Source organism: Patiria miniata, unplaced genomic scaffold, assembly GCF_015706575.1.
Source record: "Patiria miniata isolate m_02_andy unplaced genomic scaffold, ASM1570657v1 HiC_scaffold_17, whole genome shotgun sequence".
NCBI classification, from domain to species: domain Eukaryota; kingdom Metazoa; phylum Echinodermata; class Asteroidea; order Valvatida; family Asterinidae; genus Patiria; species Patiria miniata.
Genome location: NW_024037055.1, coordinates 8,044,264 through 8,065,586, shown reverse-complemented (window position 1 = coordinate 8,065,586; position 21,323 = coordinate 8,044,264). Strand labels below are relative to the sequence as shown.

Below are 21,323 nucleotides of genomic sequence, written 5' to 3'. Positions count from 1 at the left end.
ATGATCCCCAAAAAATGGGAGATTAATTTTGTTAGAAATTTTTTGTGATCATTTATTTTGTTTGATTGCAATTAGAAAGTCACAACAATACTGGTTTTGTCATTTTTTTCCCCACAAGATTTTGGTTTTGAATTTTGATAAAAGTCTAATGACGAACTATGTGTCAAGGTGCCGGATCTCTGTCATATCTGTGTCAACTTTACAACACTGCAAATATTATATACAAAACAAATGAATCTTAAGTGAGCAAGATGGAGTAATCTTTTGTTGTGAAAGCACCACGGTTTTAACATTTTCTGAAGCAGTTTTGACCAACTACTGAAAATTCACAACATCATTAGTATTTAAGTACATGCGCTTAAAGTATCTCAAGGTACTCTTCTCCAATATTTCTGTACATTAAATAGTTCCCCAATAAATGTATTCATCCAATCAATTTTTTCTCTGAATATTTTCTAATAAACCTGAAACTTACTCTCTATTTTAGTAGGTTCTATGAGCTACTTCAAGTGATCTAGTAGATGTTCCCCTAAAATTCATGCTGTGTTTGCTGTTTATAATTTAGTCTCCCGACGAAGCCTAGAGCAGGCTAGACAAAACGTTGAGACCAAAGACAAGTTCTTTCAGAACTTAAAGCAGGACTGTTCTTATCAGAAATCAAACTACTTAGCGAAAGTTGATAATAAGCAGGACAAGTTCTTTTGAGAACTAGATATCTACTGAGCAGTAGTTATTACCACATGATGTTACCGCAAACCCAAACGATAATTTAGGCACCATTTAAGCACCATTTTTGTTAAAAATAGAGACAATTAGTTAGTTTTAAAACGATTGGATTTGCCAACCACGTGATTTTCCTGACTACCTCTGCTCCTAAGCAAGGCAAAGAGAATAATTAATAACTTCAGAGCTACACGTACATACCAATAGCGCACAGAACAAATAATAGTACTGTTAGTGTTATTATGCCTTATACAGGGTGGTCCCAAAACAAAGTTTACACTTTTTCTAAATTGAAGAGACATGTTGAAATTGTTTTTAAGATATTCCTAAACTACAAGATCTTGGTTGTATATGGTGAAAACGGTCTTGAAAATAAAGCTCAAGTTAAGAAATAGCGGCAATTTAACAGAAGACTGGTCAAAAACTAGTTTGTCCACGTCTATGGCAGTCATGTAGACCGAATTACAATTATTGCAGTTCTTTGTCCATGCAGTGCTATTGTGTTGACCATATCTTATAGATTTGCGTGTGGATAAACTGGTTTTTGACCGTCTTTCTTAAAACCATCGCCATTTCTTAATTTAGGCTTTATTTTCAGCGCCGTTTTCACCATATACCACAAAGATGCGGTAGTTTAGGAATATCTTGAAACAATTTTAACGTGTCATCCCCAATTTTAAGAAATCTACGTCTGACCATAGAGCAAGAACCCAAGGAGTCAGAACTCTTGGGCGATTTACATTTTGACCATTAACATACCAATCCCTCGGGAGTGTCTATAGCTACAGCACTGTGACCGCAAGCCTCGACCATTCAAAGCGTGAATGCCAGCGGTCTTTGAACACAATGATCGTCGCCGCCTTTTTAGTTGGTAACCAACAACCTCCCTATATGCTGCATAATAAGTCATGTCACGTCGCTGCTCTTTTTTGAAAAATATATTTTACGACAAGATAGGTTATTACAACTGCGCAGTTGTTAGATGTGAGTTATGAACTCAAGTTAGCAATGTGCAGTTGTTGGTGCTTAAAAGCGTTATCTGTCCCTGTAATTTGGAGATAAATTGGATTTCTTTCAGATAAGTTTTCATGTATTTTCAGACATTTTAATTGGCAATATATCATTGATGACGAAATGTGTTTTTTTGGGAAAATTTCACAAGTTTCACACTAAAGGTACAGAGCATTTTGTTCTTCATGAAATGATTGTTTCAGTGAAGTTGACCACATTTATATACAGTATCATCCAACTGCGAACAAACACTTCAACATCATTCATTTTTAGCGATGTATGACAACTGCGCATGCGTATTTACCATGGTACTGTCTACAAAGCCATGCAAACTCCTTTTTGGCATTAGTGAGTGCGGATCTCTATTGTGTCGAGATTAGCGTAGTGAGCAACTGAGCAAGCTGGCGCCAGGTGCTTTCTATTGTAGCTTTCGAGCGCGGCGACCATCATTTTACTTTTGAAGTCTTGGAGTACGAACTCCTTGGGTCCTTGCTCTATGGTCTGACCAAGTGTAAATCTTATTTTGGATCACCCTGTAGTTTTCAAGACTTTGGAATACAAGATATCAAACAATACTAGAAATTACAATATAAGTACATGTACATTGGATAAGGATATAGGCCTACATGTACATGTACTGAAAATACCAATTACAAGAAGTTAGAATAAAAGTACTTGTACATTAAGTACATATACATTGGATAAGAGTATACTCGGAATACCAACTACAAGATATTAGAATACAGGTACATGTACATGTATACGTGTACATGTACATGTATACATGTACATGTACATGTACATGTATACGTGTACATGTACATGTTTAGGTACATGTACATGTACATGTATACGTTGAAAATATCTACCTAATGTCACACAAATTTTAATTCACTGCATAGTAAACTTTGAGTACAAGGTACATGTATATATGGCATTTCACATGCATACATGTATGTAGTTAATTTAAAATAGTTTATATTGTGGACTTGTATTTCTACTGATAGCACATTTAACACAGAAAGTCTGGCTAGTGCATGCAACTACAAGACATTGCACACTACAATTCTGTGGTACAGCTATCGAGGACAAAAATTCCACATCATATATTTAACACATGATCAATGCACATTTTTGACATTCCAAAATCGCTATGTTAAAGCTATAGTCCATCCATCATTTGCAGCTATCCAAAAAGTAACTGATGTAATTATTGTTGAAAAGCGTATTTGGTTTAAAGATAGTAAGGGGACTAAACTCCCTGTGAAATTATTCTTTCTGGCAAGCTGTCATTTTGAAGAAATCAATGAAAAAAAGCCATTTCCAACATTGCGTCTTTAGAAAGTATGCTTTTCAACAATAATTTCGTCAGTTACTTTTTGGATAGCTGCAAATGATGCATGACATTTTGGCTAGTTTTGAATGCATGACATTTTAGCTAGTTGGCTGTTTCTCTTAATTAAGCACATAATTTCGGTGCTTAACAAATACCTGGGATTAGCAGCTCCGTAAGGCTTTTTTAAAAAAAAGGTATAGTGGACACAATAAGAGGGCGCTGTTTTGAGTGAGTAAATTTGGGTAAATACAAAAGAGTTTACCCATTCAAAATAGCGCTCCTGGTGTGTCTACCATTTCTCAAGAGGCCTTCCTGCTTAGCAAAAAAGTATTGGAGAGTTATGGTTCATCGTCCACTAGATTCACGTCCGTCATCTCCGCATCCTTCGGCTTCGCGCTCACGGCGACGTGAACCTCAGAGGGCGACCTCAGCTCGTCTCCCTCGCTCGCGTCATCCTGCCCGTTGCCAGGTTTACCCTGGGGTGCCGGTGGGGGTTCTGTGTCCTCCAGCACCGGGTATTCCTTGATCTTCGTATCCCCGGTGACGCGATTCACAAAGCTCATCTGAAGCGATTAAAATGTAAATCATATCATATAATTAAAGACACAAAACAAAAGACAACATAACACCAACACAGGCGTGGTTTTGAGACCAGATATTTTAAGACACAGACACATTTTGGGTGATACGCCATTTCAGTTGACCTGATTACCACATTGTAAGGGCATTGCTGGTTTTTTATTTTTCATTGAAATTTCGAGAAATTATAAGGGAAATTTGAGATTTTTTGTACAATCGCTTCAGAAAGAAAACACTGTCAGACAATTTAACCCTAACCCCCAAAAGAGTTCATCTGGGTAAAGTACCACATACCACAAAGTACTACAAAAATAATGTATGCAGGTAAAGGGCCTGTCACATTATATGCGCTCTCATAGGAGACCTTATCGCAGCGAGGACGCAATAAAATGACAACTTTCTGTCTCAAAGAAGCTCAAGCTACGCTCATACTTTGCTCTTCCCGCACTTACGATGCGTTCAACTCGCTCTCTATGCGCCCCTGTCAAGCTCAATTACTCGATCTAGTCGCTGCCGCTGCGCCGTCACTGCGCCCACACTACGCCCTGCTCGCTGTTGATACGTCCTAGTAGCATGCGTTGCGCTCTATATTCGACCAAAATACGCTCATGTGACGTCACTTGCACTGTATAAATACCACGACAAAACGGTCAATACAAAGTCCAGTTTAAAAAAATTATTCTACAAGTTCATCGCAGTCGAGTAACTCGAGTTACTTTCTCATGAAGACTACGTCGACTGCCTTGCGCCTAAGCTGCCTCAATGCCATTTCAATGTCGCACGATTCACGCTCGCACAGCGCTCGAGTTGCGTCATTACGGTGCCCTGACCAGAGCGCAAAGGTGTTGCGATTGTTTTGAGCATGTTCAAAGACCTTGGCGCTCATCGAAGACCATTAAGACCCTCTGGCGCCCATCTGGCACCCATCTGGCGACCTATGTAGTTGTTGCTGCGTTCTAGTAGTTGATGTTGCGCCCCAGCTATTTTTCAAGGACGCAGTGAGAGTGCATATAAGATCGCAGACAGTGTGACAGGGCCTTAACAAATTGAGTGATGTGCCCACTTATATGCTGAAGTACTGCATACTACAGTTTACTACTAGTAGTATTTTGTAGCTTTAGGTGAGGTAAGGGTTAAAGAACAACTGCAAAAAAAATAGTGGGGGGGGGGAAATAATGGAAATGATGAACACACAAACAAAATTAATGGGGAACTTTTTCGCTTGTTCCACTTTCGCACAGTAGATCAAGCAAAAACAACTCACATACTGAAAGACCATACATACAACAAAAGCAAGGAGAAAATCAAGCTTTTTTGGGGGCACTGTATGCAGATAAATAATGGGTGGACTTAAGGCTAGAAGAATGAGGAAAAAAAACGGGGTCCAGTTTCTTGGAGAAGCTAAGCAGAATAATATGGGCTCTGTGCACAAGTACCCCCTCAACGGTAGGAAAGAGAGAGTTGGGGGAGACCACTGGCAGAGACATTTGAACACACTGCCGATAACGCTTGACGCTCGCGCGAAGACGCTACGGCTTTGTGTACATTCAAAATAGAATTGGTAGTGCGTAATTCGCATCATACGGCGTAAACCAGTGCGCGCACGTGGTGTGTCGCCACACTGGAGCTCTCAAAAAAGGGGTCAAATAGCGCCCTCTCTGTTCACGCACGGAGCCCATTGCTGAGCAGATCTAGATGATTAGGAAAAAAACAACAACAAAAAACACAGAGAAATCGTCACAAGCGCTACACAGAAGCACCGCACGCAATTTAGCCAGGTAACATATATTTGCTAAGAAAATATTTTTGTTGAGCATATTTCTTAGGTTAGCATCTTCATGCAATTGGCCCCAGACCACTGTTAGTAGACAGTATAAACTAAGGTAACAAAAAACAATGAGAACAATAATCAAGCCAAGAAAAAAAACAGCTATATGTACTCGTCTACTAGGAACAAAAGGAGTATAAACACAAAAAATATTTTGAACAATTAAATCAGGAATTTTCCACTAGTCAATGCATGCTGCTGATACTAACTGTGAAGTTTTAGATTGTAAAAAATCATATGGAGTGTTTGAGGGGCTTCATGGCCAGCGGGCCCACGTCCTCCAGTTCTGGGGTCTCGGGCGCGGACACCAAGGGGTACTCCCGGATAGGCTGGTGAATGGAGCGACCCTGGTATGCTGCCTGTCAGGGGAGAATGGGAGAGATAAAGGGGTACGTGGCCAGGGGTAAGTGGATGGATGGAGGTTGGATGAAAGGGTGTCATTTGGATGACAGAGAGGGGCGAGAGGGGTACAGGACAAGAGGTAGGGTGCATGGGAGGGGCGAGTGGAAGGGTGGAGGTTTGATCAAAGGGTGTCATTTGGATGACAGAGAGGGGTAAGAGGGGTAAAGGACAAGAGGTAGGGGTGCATGGAAGGGGCGAGTGGAAGGGTGGAGGTTCATTAAAGGGGTGTTATTTTGGAATGACAGAGAGGAGCGAGAGGGGTACAGGACAAGAGGTAGGTATGCATAGGAAAAGCGAGTGGAAGGGTGGCGTTTTATGACAGAGAGGGGTAGGAGGGGTACAGGGCAAGAGGTAGGGGTGCATGGGAGGGGCGAGTGGACGTTTGATCAAAGGGTGTCATTTTGGAAGACAGAGAGGGGTGAGAGGGGTACAGGACAAGAGGAAGGGTGCATGGGAGGGGCGAGTGGAAGGGTGGAGGTTTGATCAAAGGGTGTCATTTTGGAAGACAGAGAGGGGTGAGAGGGGTACAGGACAAGAGGTAGGGGTGCATGGAAGGGGCGAGTGGAAGGGTGGAGGTTCATTAAAGGGGTGTTATTTTGGAATGACAGACAGGAGCGAGAGGGGTACAGGACAAGAGGTAGGTATGCATAGGAAAAGCGAGTGGAAGGGTGGCGTTTTATGACAGAGGGGTGAGAGGGATACAGGACAAGAGGTAGGGGCGCATGGGAGGGGTGAGTGGAAGAGTGGAGGTTTGATCAAAGGGTGTCATTTTGGATGACAGAGAGGGGTGAGAGGGGTACAGGACAAGAGGTAGGGTGCATGGGAGGGGCGAGTGGAAGGGTGGAGGTTCATTCAAGGGGTGTTATTTTGGAATGACAGAGAGGGGTGGAGAGGGGTAAAGGACAAGAGGTAGGGGTGCATGGGAGGGGCGAGTGGAGGGGTAGAGGTTTGATCAGAGGGTGTCATTTTGGGTGACAGAGGGAGCAAGTGGGGTACAGAAGAGGAGGGTAGGGGCGAGGCAGGGGCGAGTGGATGGGTGGAGGTTGGTTCGAGGGGTGTTATTTTGGAATGACAGAGAGGGGTGAGGGGTACGGGACAAGAGGTAGGGGTACATGGGAGGGGTGAGTGGAAGGGTGGAGATTTGATAAAATGGAAGCATTTTGGATAGTAGCAGGGCCAGAGAGGGATCAGTGGGGTACAGGTGAGGGGGTTAGGATGCATGGTAGGGGTATGTGGATAGGTGCAAGGGGATGGGAGAGGGTAGAATTAGGGGAAGGGGAAAATAAGATGTGGCAAGCGAATTGAGGAATGATTAAGGGTACAAAGGGTTAGACCAATGTTGGTACACACAGCACAGTTGGGACAGGTTACAAAAAGGGGGTACAGGGAGCCAGATTGGTTACGGATGGGTGGGGTTGGTGCAAAGATTTGGGTAGGGTAGAGAGAAAGTGGTGGAAAAGGGATGGACAAGAACAATCTCAATGAAAACATGGAAATGACTTGAGTTACGTCGACGAGCAAATACAAGAATAGTGAGGACAACAACGACCCCCCAGCTTAAAACCCTGAGGAAAGTCAAAAACGCATTGATTGGCATAGTCGTGAAGCGAGATGTTTGGCTAGGTTAGAGATTAACAAGCTGAATATTAGGCAAAAGCAGTGAATATAAACCACGTAAGGTGTGTGAAAAGTTGTACACTGAGTTTAATATCAGCCACCTGTACATTTTTTGGAGATAGATTTCAAGAGTCTACTTTTAACTATAATGCGTAGGGCGTTATACCTTGATCTGTGTCCATGACAACCGGCTGCGCGTCTCCCGGTCCATACCGTACACGACGGCGTTGACCAGTCCCTGCAAGGGGGAGGTCAGTGCATGGAGAATGACCAACGCAAAGATGGGATGGCCGGGATTGGCCGCGTTCTGTATTCTGGGGAAAAAAAATAAAGAAGCAGGGTTTAAAAAAACAACCTTTTCCAGCAATAATGAATGGGTCAAATTATAGGTTTTGCCCTTCACCGACGTTTAAACACTGTATACTAAGTGTGTTACCTCCCGAGTGAAAGTTGGAAAAAATCACTCTTACCACTCGACCACCGAGCTAACGGGATCGGTTAAACGTCGGTGAAGGGCAAAACCTATAATTTGATTTATCACCGCGACGCAAAAATTCCATCTTATAATAATAATGAATGGGATTGTACCATCAAATTTTACCCTAATCTTTTTAACTTTTTCTGGTGAAAAAAATCTTAAAATTACCTCCAAAATTACTTGACACATTGTTCGTTTGCAGTAAATTCATTAAGTGTTTACCAGTGAATTAACTGATTTGAGTGATACCTGTTTATCAATGGAAAGACAGAGAGGGCCAAGTAGATGAAGGGATAAGCTTGTAGAGGTCGGATCTCGGCTTTCAAAATCTGCCGGTTTCTCTCTATCTCGGGCTCGTAAGTTCCCTGCCAACTCTTGACCTGATCAACAGAAGCAAAAATGAAAGACAAAAGAAACGTCAAAACATTTCACATTTTTGAGTCCCCCTCATCCAATTAAACACTAAACAACTCTCACACGATTGTCCATAATAACCAATTTTGTTAACCTAATCATAAACTGGCTGGTCAAGACCCCAAGGCCGACCAAGGACATCCTGGGTCGAGCAACTGGGACCGCCCAGCAAGGTTGACAGGCTCTGGAACCAGGCTTCAAACTGCGGACACAGGAGATCAGCGCGACGGACCCCAGATGTCTATGCGGTAGAGTGAGTGAGTGAATCATAAACAAATTACCGACTTAATAATTGACAGATTACCAGTGTTTGTGAATCACACTAGTTTAACTAGCATTACTAGGATTACTAACTTAATGATTAACAGATTACCAGTGTTCGGGAATCAAACTAGGTTAACTAGCACTAGTTTGGGCAACTGATGGTTTACCTTTTTGTTGAGAATGAAGATGATGTAACTGTACATGATGAACATGGCTATGATGATGATGAAGAGTGGACCGTACCATCTGCAAATAAACATACAAAGAGGTTGATGAAAAATCTAAAGTTTTAGTTCTAGAACTAAAGTTCCAGCTCAAGTTCTAAGGATATTTGCCTCTAAAATTGTGTACATTTAAGTCGTTCTTATTGGGGCAAAGAGGTATGAAGCCTTCAGTTTGGCTTTTGGACCAAAAAAAAGTATAAATTTAAAAACAAAATAGGCGAGGTCTTACGTGAATGTACACTTGGGAGAAACTTTCCTTCATCTGCAATAAATACTTACGTGAAGAATCGCCAGGCAGTAGATTCCTCTTTAATCCAGCTATGGTAGTGAGAAAATAAGAGAGAAAATGGAACAATATTAAACTCTTGAACGAGAATCACATCTATAACTTAGATGTCCATCTTTAAAACTGTCTAATTATTTGGAAATTTGCCATGAAGGGCCTGTGCAAGTCCAAGAAGAATCGTTTATGATTTTTATCTGCTCTGAGCAGTTCCGACATTATGAAAAGAAGTGTGATGTCCATAACAGAGCCAATGTAAAACCATACGGTAGAGCACAGGATTCATGATCGTGAGATTGTGGGTTCGAGCCTCGCCGTGGCCGTGCGTGTTGTGCCCTTGAGTAAGGCGCTTTACCTCAATTACTCCTCTCAACCCAGGTGTTTAATGGGTACCAACAATATTCAATGCTGGGAAGGTAACAGACTCGCTGTGGAGGAGGTTCGGCGATCCCCCCACAGCAGCATTTCATGGACTCGAGTCTGGCCCAATCGCTTTGAAAGAGAGATGGGCACTCCGTTCCTGTGAACACAGGTTCGTCCTTTTTATGATATCTAATTAATGATTCAGAGATATGATGCAAAACTCCTAGTCTGTAATTTCCTCGACCACTACTACAGCAGAAGATGTTATAAGATTTGAAAAATATTGTTCAGGTTTATTCACTGAGCTCTTAAAAGCCAGGCATGCAACTTTGAAGAAACAAAAAACGAGGAAACTCCAATCTTTAAAAGACTTCGTGCAGTGTTTTCCAATTTTTAATGGCATAAGTGTGACGTGAAAAATGCAGAAACCAGCTGATCTCCAGAACAGTTGTATGCCTGAAAAGCTCTTTCACGGCCCCTATGGAACCTTCTCAGAACTTACCACCAAGCTCCAGCTGGCCCATAGTTATCTCCGATCAACGGAAGGAGAGATATAGCCAGCGCGACAGTCCAACAGACAATATGGTACAATCTGAAATACAACATATAAAGGTGGAACATTAACTTAGTGCACAAACTTTGAAAAGAAATATAGTATTTGCTAAACCCTTTATTCCCTCAGAGTTTGTTGTGAGGCTTTCTGAATCTTTCAAATTTTAAACCTTTGCAGTTTATAACCTACGGTTTTAATTTAGTAAACATAACATTAACCTATGACATTCTTTTATTATTTCATGATATATTATAAAACTTTTGACAACTTCACCAGGATATCGAAAAGGTCAAAAATGTGTTTCATCCTTCAAAAGGCGGAGGTTAATGGCCTAACTTTGATGTACTCTAAGGCAAGAGCAACTTAGGAAATTAGTCACGTAAAAGCATTCCAAATCTGGCATTTCTCCTACTTCAACTGTAACCTTCTATTGTAACACACCGGTATGACAGTTTACAAACTTTTATTTCCTGGAAGTTGTTTCACCTTGGAGGGTGACGTACGAGCGGTCAAAAAATCCCCAACTCCTGGATTTACAGGAAGACAACTCAAGGAAACAGGAAGTTCACTCACATTTCGTAGCGATCCGTCCTGATCATTTTGACGGTGATCAAGAACAGGTTGATGGTCAGGCAGGTAACCCATAGCAAGACGGCCCAATCTGCGATGAAATCGATAAACAAATCAATGAAATAAATAAAACACCTTTAAAGGGAATGTACAACCTTTGCTTTTGCTGCAATTTTCAGAAATAAATGGATTTGGAGGATTAGTATGTTATGGCAAATATTGTTAAATTGACTTGTTTCACGTTTTGGGCTTGTAGATGCTGGGAATACCAAGAAAACCAATCATGTTCTTGTAGTCTGGTCCCCCACTTAAGATGACACAGAGCAATTTGTAGACTTTGGGGAATTGTAAGGTCAGAAAATTAGTCCAACAGGCTTGTACATCTTCACAGGTGTGTGATCAATTGCAAAGAAAATGCGGAATAACTAAATATGAAAAATTAGGAGCCGTTTTTGAAAATAAGCAAGTTTTTTTCCAATGCTGGTCAGCTGACCAGTGTTGAAAAAATACAACTTTTCTTGAAAATGTCAGCACACCAGGAGCCATAATTTTACAGGATGCTTTAGACTGTCATTCCCTAACAATCCAGTGAGGTATTTCGTGATAACTTGATCATTTCGTTTTTTGATGTTTGCAAATGTTGTATCTTCCCTTTAAATAGACCAAACAATAATTGATTTTTTATACGATTAAAGGGAATATACATCATTTGCTTTTGCTGTAATTTTCAGAAATGGATGGAATTGGGGGGTTGGAAATATAAAGCAAATATAGTTACACTGACTTTTTGGAGGTTTTGGGATCGAAAATGCTATAAAAACCAAGAAAAACGATCATTTTCCTGTAGTCTGGTTCCTTGACTCCATATAAGAAGAAACAGAGCAGTTTACATACATTGGGGAATTGTAAGGTCAGGGAACCAGTCTAGCTGGCTCGTACCCGTTCATAGGTTTGTAATCGATTGCAAACAAGTGCAATGGTCAATTGGGGCCAGTATTTGAAAAAAAGCCAGTTGTTTCCAACGCTGATCGGCCGATCAGCGTTGGAAATTGATACAAAAATACCACTTTTCTTGAAAATGACAGTATACCAGGTGCCATAATTTTACAGGATGCTTTAGACTGTCATTTACCAACATCCTATTAAGGTATTTCGCAAAAACTTGGTAGTTTTATTTTTCGATGTTTGCAAATGTTGTATATTCCCTTTAAATGAAATGAAATGTTTACGTCAATATTCCGTAACTCTGACAAGATTTTTTTGTTTTGAAGTGTTGAAACGGAAATTTCTTACCCCAGAATGACAGCCAAAACGCCTCAAAGTCACACAACGGACCGTCTGGTTGCACATTGGCCTGCATAATCAAAGGATAATCATTGCAAGTTTTTAATTAACAGTTTACAAGTTTACAAGTCTTTTAAAGCCCAACTCCTTCGCCGTTATTTTTTTTTCTTGAAACCTTCCACACCACTGTGTACAATGTAGAATCAAGAAGCACATGCTTTGCATTTAAAAACTATCACTGGATCAAACATTTTGTGAAAGTAAGAGTGGTGGGCCCATAGAGCTCTATTAAATTACTAGAGCGCTAACTCCTCATTCTTGCGCGGGGAGACGCTTTGAAGCCGTCCTGGGCGCAGACATTTTGAATTCATGTGCGTGTTTGAAGAACACAATGAAATTAGATGGATTGAATTTTGAAAGTGTACTCTACATGCAACGCGCAAGTAGAACATACGCAAACAACTTAAACTCGTCAAGACAGTTCGAAAAACGTCACGGCAAAACGCATCTGCAGCACGCGTTGCGCTGTTTGCGTAGAGAAAAAAGAAACGCTCATTTGCTGATCGTACGTTTCGGTTTTGGGCGTATCGGCTTCGATGACGCACTGGTATGGAATACAAACGCAGATATGCAAATAGCCGTACAAAAGCCGTACAAAATTTTGAGTTTTCCATAGATTTGTGTACAAACATGGATGCGCCCATCAGGCATTACTTTGTACATCGAGTTAGCGATCTAGTAATTTAATATACATGTAGCTCTATGGGTGGGCCCTACTTTCCCCCCGAGTCCCGCAAATATTTTCGAAGCCCCCTGAAAGATTTGAAGGACCTGAGAAGTTTAGGTAAAAAACTGATAGGGCCGTCCAATCTCAAATAATTTAGTATTTGATTACTCGAAACTGCGTTGGACTGAATATTCGGATGTTTGAAACTGTCAGCTGCAACTGCATGCGGAGCCAGTAAAAAGTTCCACGAAGAGTGTGCCGGTTAAAGTTACGTGCAACAATCGATCTGTAAAAGGGCTTTAACCTACAGAGTGAAAAATTAGGGCAGGATAACTTAATATGGTTTTTTTTAATGGTTATGTTTTCAAATATAACATTTCTAATATGGAATTAAAAAAAAACAATTAAGGCAGAAACCAACCATTAAATACGCTGTGCTATCAAAGAACGCTGCGATTGTTAGGTACAGGATCAGCCGCTGTACAAAAACCACATGCTTCTTGAACAGCCAGATGACTCCTATCATAAACAAACTGTGGGGAAAAAAAATAATAATAAGATGGTTGCGATCGGGGAATAAGAAACAATGCCAGACATTTGATCACTGCTCTCTCAAAGTTATTCAAAACAACTCTCATTAACATCACAATACATTATAACTATGTTAATATTGATACTTTAATATTGGCTAATGCTCTGTAAAGATGTTAATTTTGCAGTATGGATTTGCTTTTGAACCAAAACGGCAAAAAAAAATTATGGAAAGAATGTTGCATCCTGACGCCACTTTTTTCATCATACATTAATTCTCTCAATGAAGGTCAGTCATTGCAAAAATGTTGAAAGACATGAATCTGGGACTGAGAAACATTTCCGATTTTGTCACTTTGAAAATACTTTTTCAAAATACTTTGAAAATGTACTAAATTCTCAATAGACTTTGTACACAACCAAATAAGTGACACCAGGATACTTTTAGTACATGTACATAATGTTCATCCCAAAATATTGCAGCTATTTTAACATTTATTGCAGTCGGCTTTTTTTTTTAATTTCCCTTTTTTTTTACTCACCATCCTATTAGTGACAATGATGCCATTGCCTTTTTGACTCCAACAACTGCATCCTGCAAACGAAAAATGACAATTAACTGAAATCCAGGAAATAAATCAATATAATCATAAAAAAATAATACTTTTCATCAATCATTCAATAAATTTAAAACTCAGAAACATTTTATTGTCCATTTCATTAGCATTAATTAGTGAACCCTTGACAAGCATTCTGTTAAAAAATTCCATGGACAAAATGATTCATCATTATCATCATCATCAAGGTCACTCAAGCATGTCAAACAGTACACAAACAACGCACTGCACTGTCAAGTGGCGTGCCCGTGGCGCACAAAAAAGCAATGCTTTTTTCAACCTACACATTTTGCTTGATCGCCATCGAATAATGTACAAGCTATCCCGGCTTGATCAGTTGGTGTAACCACGCCATTCCCGACATCAGAAGTAAAATTCTCCCCTCCAAAATCGGCACCATCTGTCGCCATCCTCACTCTAGATCCTAGCCTACTAGTACTACTAGTACTCCTCCTACAAACTAGGCCGGCCTAGCTCTTACACCGCACCGGGCTCGGTTTTGTTGATTAATTGTCACTGGTTGCTTCCTTAGAAAACCTGTTTAAATTCCGTAGGACACCAGCGAATCCTGACCTTTGACACAATTCAAGATGGCGACCTCCATGCCAGAACCGATTTTTTTATTTGGTGAATCGTAGGTAATTTTTCTTTGATTTCTTCGGGTAATCAGTAAGTATTTTATTCCATAGACTTGGGTTACTAACATTTATTACTCATTGCAACACACCAGGGTATCATTAGTTGATTTAGCGTTTAAGAAAGGTAACAAAATTGGTGATCGATTGTACCGACAATTTGGTTGCAGTATATCACGCGTTGTAAGAATATAGAGGGCGCCCTTCTGCTTCCATGTACATTGTACAATTAAAGTGTGCACCCAAAGATTGCCACAAAACTGCATGAGTTGCAACTGGCAACTGGGAAAGAATTCCATATACATGTAGACATTGTGTCTTCGTGAACTAATTTTTCCCTGCAATGACCCATCCCAGGCCAAAAAAAAGAATAGTTCTGCTTCCGGTTACCCGACCGACCCTATTTTTAGGCTGCGACCCTAAAAATTTTATCGGCAATTCCAAAAAAAAAAAAAAAAAAAAGATTGAATAAATAAAAATAAAATTTTGTTGTCTTTTCTGTCTTCACAAAATACCTCTCAACAACCCTTTTGCATCAAAAAATGCTTGTATTTATTTGTTTTCTTACTTACATTCGTTTTTTTTCAAAAGAAACCTCCGTTACTTTTACAAATTCGCTTTGCGATATAAACGATGTCCGTACGGTGACTATATCACGCGGCGACGACTGGTTCCCGCCGCGCCGCACAAGGGCCAATTTAGAAGACATGATGAAAATGCGGTAACCGACTAGCTATGCGATCGCGACCGATAGTGCGCTAGCAGTGCAGGCCACTGTCAACTGGTCGGAGTCGACATCGTGAAAAATGCCAAGAAAACACCGATGGAGAAGGAACAGTTTTGCAAGTTAATTTACAGAATTGATCTAGCTTGTCTGTGTATGTATTTTCTGTGTTCAAGAGTTCATTTTGAGATCGCACTACTCGTATTTGGAGTGATACATGCCGCGTGTTTCCCGAAATTTTTGACCGTGAAAACAGGTCTGTTGGCCCATGGCGGGCCGCTCGCCACACATGCTCGCATCACACACCTCGGAGTTTTGGCCAGCTCCCCGCGTCTTGACTAGCGTTGTGCATATGGTGCGAACGACCTGAATTTTCCATTATTTTTTGAAATTATCGAACGTAAATATATTGACAATAATTAAAGGTAGGTTTTATTCACTTTTTGTTGCCATTTCGTGTATAGCTTTCGTAGTGCAATGGAAATAGTTCAGGCTAAAACTTTGCATATAATTGAATACCCCATTCAATCTGCATAAAAAAAATTGGCAAAAAAAAAAAAATTTCCGACCGACCGACCCTATTTTTGAAAGGCATGTAATCGGAAGCAGAACTATTTTTTTTTTGGCCCCATCAGCCATCAGAACTGAAAACATGTCCTAAAAATTGAAAAGTCAAATTTAGGCCTAGGCCCTATTGAAGCATTTACTAGTGAGAAAACACTTTGAATTTCTCATACACATGGTTTCAAGTGACATCCGTACATGTATATAGAATTCTTTCCGGCAACTTCCTGAAATTTTAATTGTGAAAATACTGGATTTTAGTGGATTATAGTTCTGATTTGTTTGAACTGGGGCGCTAGTACGACTGAACATGGAGGAATCCTTGGACTGACCAAAGACAAATTTGAACAAGAGTTCCAGAGGCTTAGGGTACTCTAAGCCAGATGAAAAAAAAATGGGAAATTTCACCATTCCTGGACATTACTAGCCTCATTACAATGTCAGTGGTCTGATATTCTCCTTTGTTCTTTCTACTGCAGATTTTGAAGGTTTCAAGTGAATTGTCCAGCTTCAGAAATCAGCAGACATTGGTTAACACATGACATAGATGATTTAGACTACATTAGGATTTAGAAAAGAAAAAAAAGAAGAAATTAAGAAGACAGTATTTTTGTTAACTGTTCTCACCACAAGTGAACACACACACATAAAACAAAAACTTCAGCGAAGATTTCCTGCTGGAACATTGATCAAAGAAATCAACACCAAAGATGACGACAGCGGCAAGACCAACCTTTGACCCGGCCAGGGGAGGTCGGGGCAAAGGTGAGGGTGGTGACCTTAGCGCTATGTCCAAGCAGTACTCCAGTCGAGATCTGCCTGCCCACACCAAACTCAAGTACAGGTAAAGTTCTACAGAAGCTGTTCTCGTTTCATTAAATAACCCCTACCCTGTAAGTTGACAGATCTTGCCATAAGCCCCGCCCACCTTTAGTCTGTGTGCATATCTGGGTACTTGTGGGCAAGTTTTACCAAGCTACCTTGATGTAATTAGAGCGCTGTGATCCAATGGTTACGGTGTTCGACTCCCGTGCCATGGTACGTGGGTCAGAACCCTGATGGAGAACATAATGCTGGTGTTCTTGGGCAAGACACTTTACTACAATTGCCTCTCTCCACCCAGGAGTATAAATGGGTACCTGTGAAGGTAGAGACCAGAATGCGCTGATCTCGAGCTGCTGCAAAAACTGGTCTCGTGACCTGATGAACAGGGTAATAATTGTGGAGCGCTCTGAGACCTTTGGTCTAAAACGCCAAATACGCACCACATTAGTATATTATTATAATTGGTCAATGCTCACCGTTAAATTGACCCGCAGAAAGTTCCAGTTACGACGTTTTGGAAGTTTGACTCGGACTTAATTTCAAAATTGTGAGCTTGCAAAAAACATCTTTTCGTAATGATAACGTAATGATTTACGTTATGTCGTCTTGTCTTTGCAGGCAAAGCGGGCAGGAAACAGTGGACGAAGTGAGCCGTCGCGACATGCGCAAAGAGCTGGAGGAGAGGGAACGAGCCGCGGCCAGAGAGAAGAGGGGAGATCGGGGCAACAGGGGTAAGGAAGCAACTAATTTACCCAGACCAGAGTGGTCTAACTTGAGTCCCAATTTCTGGTGACTCTAAGGTACCGGTACATAGGAGCAAGGTGTAGACTTAAAGGGAATATACAACATTTGCAAACATCGAAAAATAAAACTACCAAGTTTTTACAAAATACCTTACTAGGATGTTGGTAAATGACAGTCTAAAGCATCCTGTAAAATTATGGCACCTGGTGTGAAGTCATTGTCAAGAAAATGGTATTTTTGTATACTTTTCCAACGGTGGTCAGCCGACCACCGTTGGAAAAACCTAACTATTTTTCAACTATGCTCCAACTTTACACTTTTTTCAGTCCAAATTTTTGTTTGCTATTGGTTACATGTTCATGAACGGGTGCAGGCCAGCTAGACTGGTTCCCTTACCTTACAATTTTCCGGCATTTTAAATTGATCCATTTTATCTTTAGTGGAGTCAGGGAACCAGACTACTTGAACATTTTCTGTTTTTCTTGGTTTTCCCAGCATTTTCGAACACACAACTTCAAACATGTCAGTGTAACAATATTTGATCTATTACACTAACCCCTCAAGTAGTTCATTTCTGAAAATTACAGCAAAAGCCAATGATGTACATTCCCTTTAAAACAAATTTCATCTTTTTTTTGTCACAAAGAATCATCCAGCAACAGCAGCAGTAGTAGCAGCGCCAAAAGACCTCGCATTGAGCAGATCCCAGCGGCTAATTTGGACGCTGACGATCCGATCGATAAAGATGACGATGATGATGTAAGTCTGACATTTTCCAAAAATGTTGAGAGGCATAAGTATAGTTAATTAAATATTGCTGGAAGTTCCAAGAATGTTCTGCTAATTGTTGGATTTTATATTTTTTTATATATTTTCCAGAGTGACGACTCGGATAGTGATGATGACACCGCTGATCTCCTTGCTGAACTCAACAAGATTAAGAAAGAGCGAGCCTTAGAACAGACCCGAAAGGCAAGTTTAATGGAAATCTTTTTGAAAATTAAGGGGGAAGAGTGTTGTGGAAATACTAAGGAAAAATCATACAAATCCAAACAATGGTCCGCGAGGCACTGCATCATGGAGTTCGCAACTTGGGAGAAGTTTGAAGACGTACCATTCATGGTGACCAACTGCACATTTTTATGAAATTGTGCCCAAATCTTTTTATCCCACTGGCTTTCAAGCCAGACAGGGGGATATTGCGATCATCGATCATGTATGCATGTGTTTGTGTGTGTTCCATTTCACTGTAAGTTCAGTCATCAATCTCAACCAAACTTGAAAGGTGGTCTGTGGAGAGAAGGCCGATGTCAGAAAAATCCTTTCCAATATGGATATTTACGAGGTCTCTGGAGAGGTACTAATGAGTCCAGACTTGTATTCGAGTCACGAAACATCGAGTCCAAGTCCGAGTCCGAGTCACATTTCTCGAGTCCAAGTCCGAGTCCCGAGTCCTCCAGGTAGAGTCCGAGTCACGAGTCACAAAGGTCGAGTCCAAGTCCGAGTCACGAGTCACCTCTAACATTATATTGGAAAAACGTACATTTCATGATTTTAGGGAATTCAGAGATTCAGAGTCACCTTTGATGTAGTATTGGAAATACGTACATTTCAGGTGCTGTAAATTTCCATTTTTTGCCCACAGCTTTTCTCTAATTTTCTCTGGAAATGAGGAGTTCATTTGCAAAAACAGTTATAAAGGCAATTCAGACAAAACTGGTATTGGCCTAACTGGCATTTCTCTTGAAGTTAAGATTCATATCGCGTTATCGCGATGCGACAGCAATACACGTGTGAACGACAGGACGTCTGACAAGAAAAGTCTGGTACCTTACCCTATCAATCTGGCACCAATGCAGTATTACATGCGGATGGCGGGGTACAAGTTTCGGTAAATTGAGCGCCCTGTACATGTATTGCACAGTAAAGAAAACAATCGACTTACGTATGTGCGCGTGTTCAGTGCGGTAATTTCCGTCGAGTCCGAGTCCGTAGCCCCGAGGCCGAGTCCAAGTCCGAGTCGTAAGTCAAAGTGACTTGAGTCCCAGTCCGAGTCATTAAAAATGTGACTCGAGTCGGACTCGAGTCTGAGTCCGAGTCACGAGTCATACAAGTCTGCTAATGACTCTAACATATATTAGTCTGGTGTCTCACCGAAACGCTCCATTCAACCCAAACTCCCCATTCAACTGAGAACTGGTACCTGCCGGGTGGACAATCAAGGCCATCAAATTGAAAACTTAAAATTGTCCTTACTACATGTAACTGCCTGTACATGTACATGTATACAAACTGGCAGGATGCCAGGGGGATCGCGCAAGTTTTACTTGTAGTATTTTTGTATATTTCGTTTCTGTACAGGAACAAGAAAAGAAACTTGAAGAGGAGAAGATCCGAACGGAGAACATTTTGAGTGGCAACCCGCTGATGGCGAATTCCAACAAGAGTGACTTCAAAGTCTCCAAAAGGTTAGCTGCTAAGCATATTTACTTAGCACAGAAACATTTTGCTCAACAGAAAACGGTTACCAGCTTAATTTCGTGATGTCAGTAGCGTGTGACTGGTAGTCAGCTAAATATTTTTTGCTAGGCATGCAAATTCCATTAGCAAGATGTAACCAGGTCGAACAAATTGAGTCTTAAGGACTTTATTTTATGCCTTTATTTGTGTAGATGGGATGACGATGTTGTTTTCAAGAACTGCGCGAGAGGTGAGGACGACAAGAAGGAAAAACCATTCATCAACGATACGCTTCGTTCTGAATTCCACAAGAGATTCATGGACAAGTACATCCACTGACAGGGCCAATCCAATCTGTTCTATAAATCTTTAAGGTGCATTTTTTTTGGGGGGGGGTGGGGTTGGGTGGTCAGGGCCCGCATTTAATGGGAGTGGATCTGTAGTTTTTGTCCAGTACCATCTCACACTGGACTGTTAAGCATTTAGTCATAAGCCCCGCCCATCTTTGGTTTATGTAGATTTCTCAGAGTGCTTGTGACCAATTGTGACCAATTGTGACTGAGCTACCTCGGTCACGTGACCAAGTCTTGATGTCATTGGTCAATGGGAACTATTTGATTGGCGGCCAGGAAGGGTCCGTTTGGGTTGTCAAAGGTAGGGTAGATCATTTGTCATTTGTGCATTTTTTTCGTTTGAAGCAATAATGTGCGCAAAATCTAAAGACGGGTGCTGGACAACTAACCTGATGAAGTTTTAGCTGTGTGAATGCTGTATATTCCGAGAAAACAATATTCTAGGATCTCGGTTTCAATTCAAAAGTTGCCGAGTCATGTTTTGAATTGCGCCCGAAATTGGCATTCGAGACACATTCTCATTCAGCCGATTCCAGCTAAGCGATGTCAAGCACTGCCCTGACGAATAGTAGCAACTGTGCGCGCATGTGCGTCGTGTCAACGATTGTGCACACCCGTTCAAGGAGTCGCCCAAGTACAACCCAACTACTAATGGAAATTTCCAACGATGGGTCTGTAGACGCATCGTTGGAAAGGCCTTCTTTCATTGTTTAGTGCCACTACTATCTTTAAACCAAGTATGCTTTTCAACAATAATTTGGTCAGTTACTTTTTAAGTCTTAAACTGTCAATATTTGTCGATATTTTCTGTGGAATGGTTAAATAATTCTACTTTTTAGATCATTCCTAAAAACAGTGTTTGTATTTCTTCAGATTTTTTTCCTAGGTAGTGAGTAGATTACTGTAACATGTTTGTCGTCTTGTGATATTTTTTGTTTTTGTTTTGTTTGTTATTTGTGACCAAGCTGGATGTGTCAATGTGTGTAAATACAACAGTATTTCAAGTATTCAAGTTGTGTAGACATTTTGATTTGTGTGTGGATTGGGTATGTTTTCCCCTTACACCCTATTTTCAAGTTCTCCTAGATCCTCAGAAATTGGCCAGGAAGTTTTGGGTGGGATTTTGTAGGATTGAGGAAGGCAGAGCCAAGTATCAGGTCTTGGTTCTTCCCCCCCCCCCCTTCCCCCCCCCCCCTCCCCCCCGAAAGTTTAAG

At 40.9% G+C, this 21,323-nt stretch overlaps 2 protein-coding genes across 3 annotated transcripts; one reads left to right on the top strand and one right to left on the bottom strand.

The window, feature by feature from the left end:
• Positions 1–3,258: 3,258 nt before the first annotated feature.
• LOC119723726 (cyclic AMP receptor-like protein A) lies at positions 3,259–14,242 on the bottom strand. 2 transcript variants are annotated; one of them, XM_038194542.1, is made up of 11 exons: positions 14,089–14,242; positions 13,730–13,782; positions 13,078–13,189; positions 11,939–11,999; positions 10,649–10,736; positions 10,025–10,114; positions 9,156–9,194; positions 8,820–8,898; positions 8,224–8,354; positions 7,663–7,810; positions 3,259–3,633 (listed from the first exon to the last, which is right to left on the bottom strand). In XM_038194542.1, the coding sequence occupies exons 1-11, from the start codon at positions 14,212–14,214 to the stop codon at positions 3,409–3,411; spliced, it is 1,152 nt and encodes a 383-aa protein (XP_038050470.1). In that variant the 5' UTR covers positions 14,215–14,242; the 3' UTR covers positions 3,259–3,408. The 2 variants fall into 2 exon arrangements, with proteins under 2 accessions (XP_038050470.1, XP_038050471.1); XM_038194543.1 differs by lacking the exon at positions 3,259–3,633 and adding an exon at positions 5,708–5,836.
• LOC119723729 (protein CWC15 homolog) lies at positions 14,141–21,116 on the top strand. Its single transcript, XM_038194545.1, has 7 exons — positions 14,141–14,442; positions 16,207–16,571; positions 17,171–17,283; positions 17,943–18,055; positions 18,176–18,268; positions 19,658–19,764; positions 19,969–21,116. Exons 2-7 carry the CDS (start codon positions 16,438–16,440, stop codon positions 20,093–20,095), a joined length of 687 nt encoding a protein of 228 aa, XP_038050473.1. The 5' UTR covers positions 14,141–14,442; positions 16,207–16,437; the 3' UTR covers positions 20,096–21,116.
• Positions 21,117–21,323: the final 207 nt, after the last annotated feature.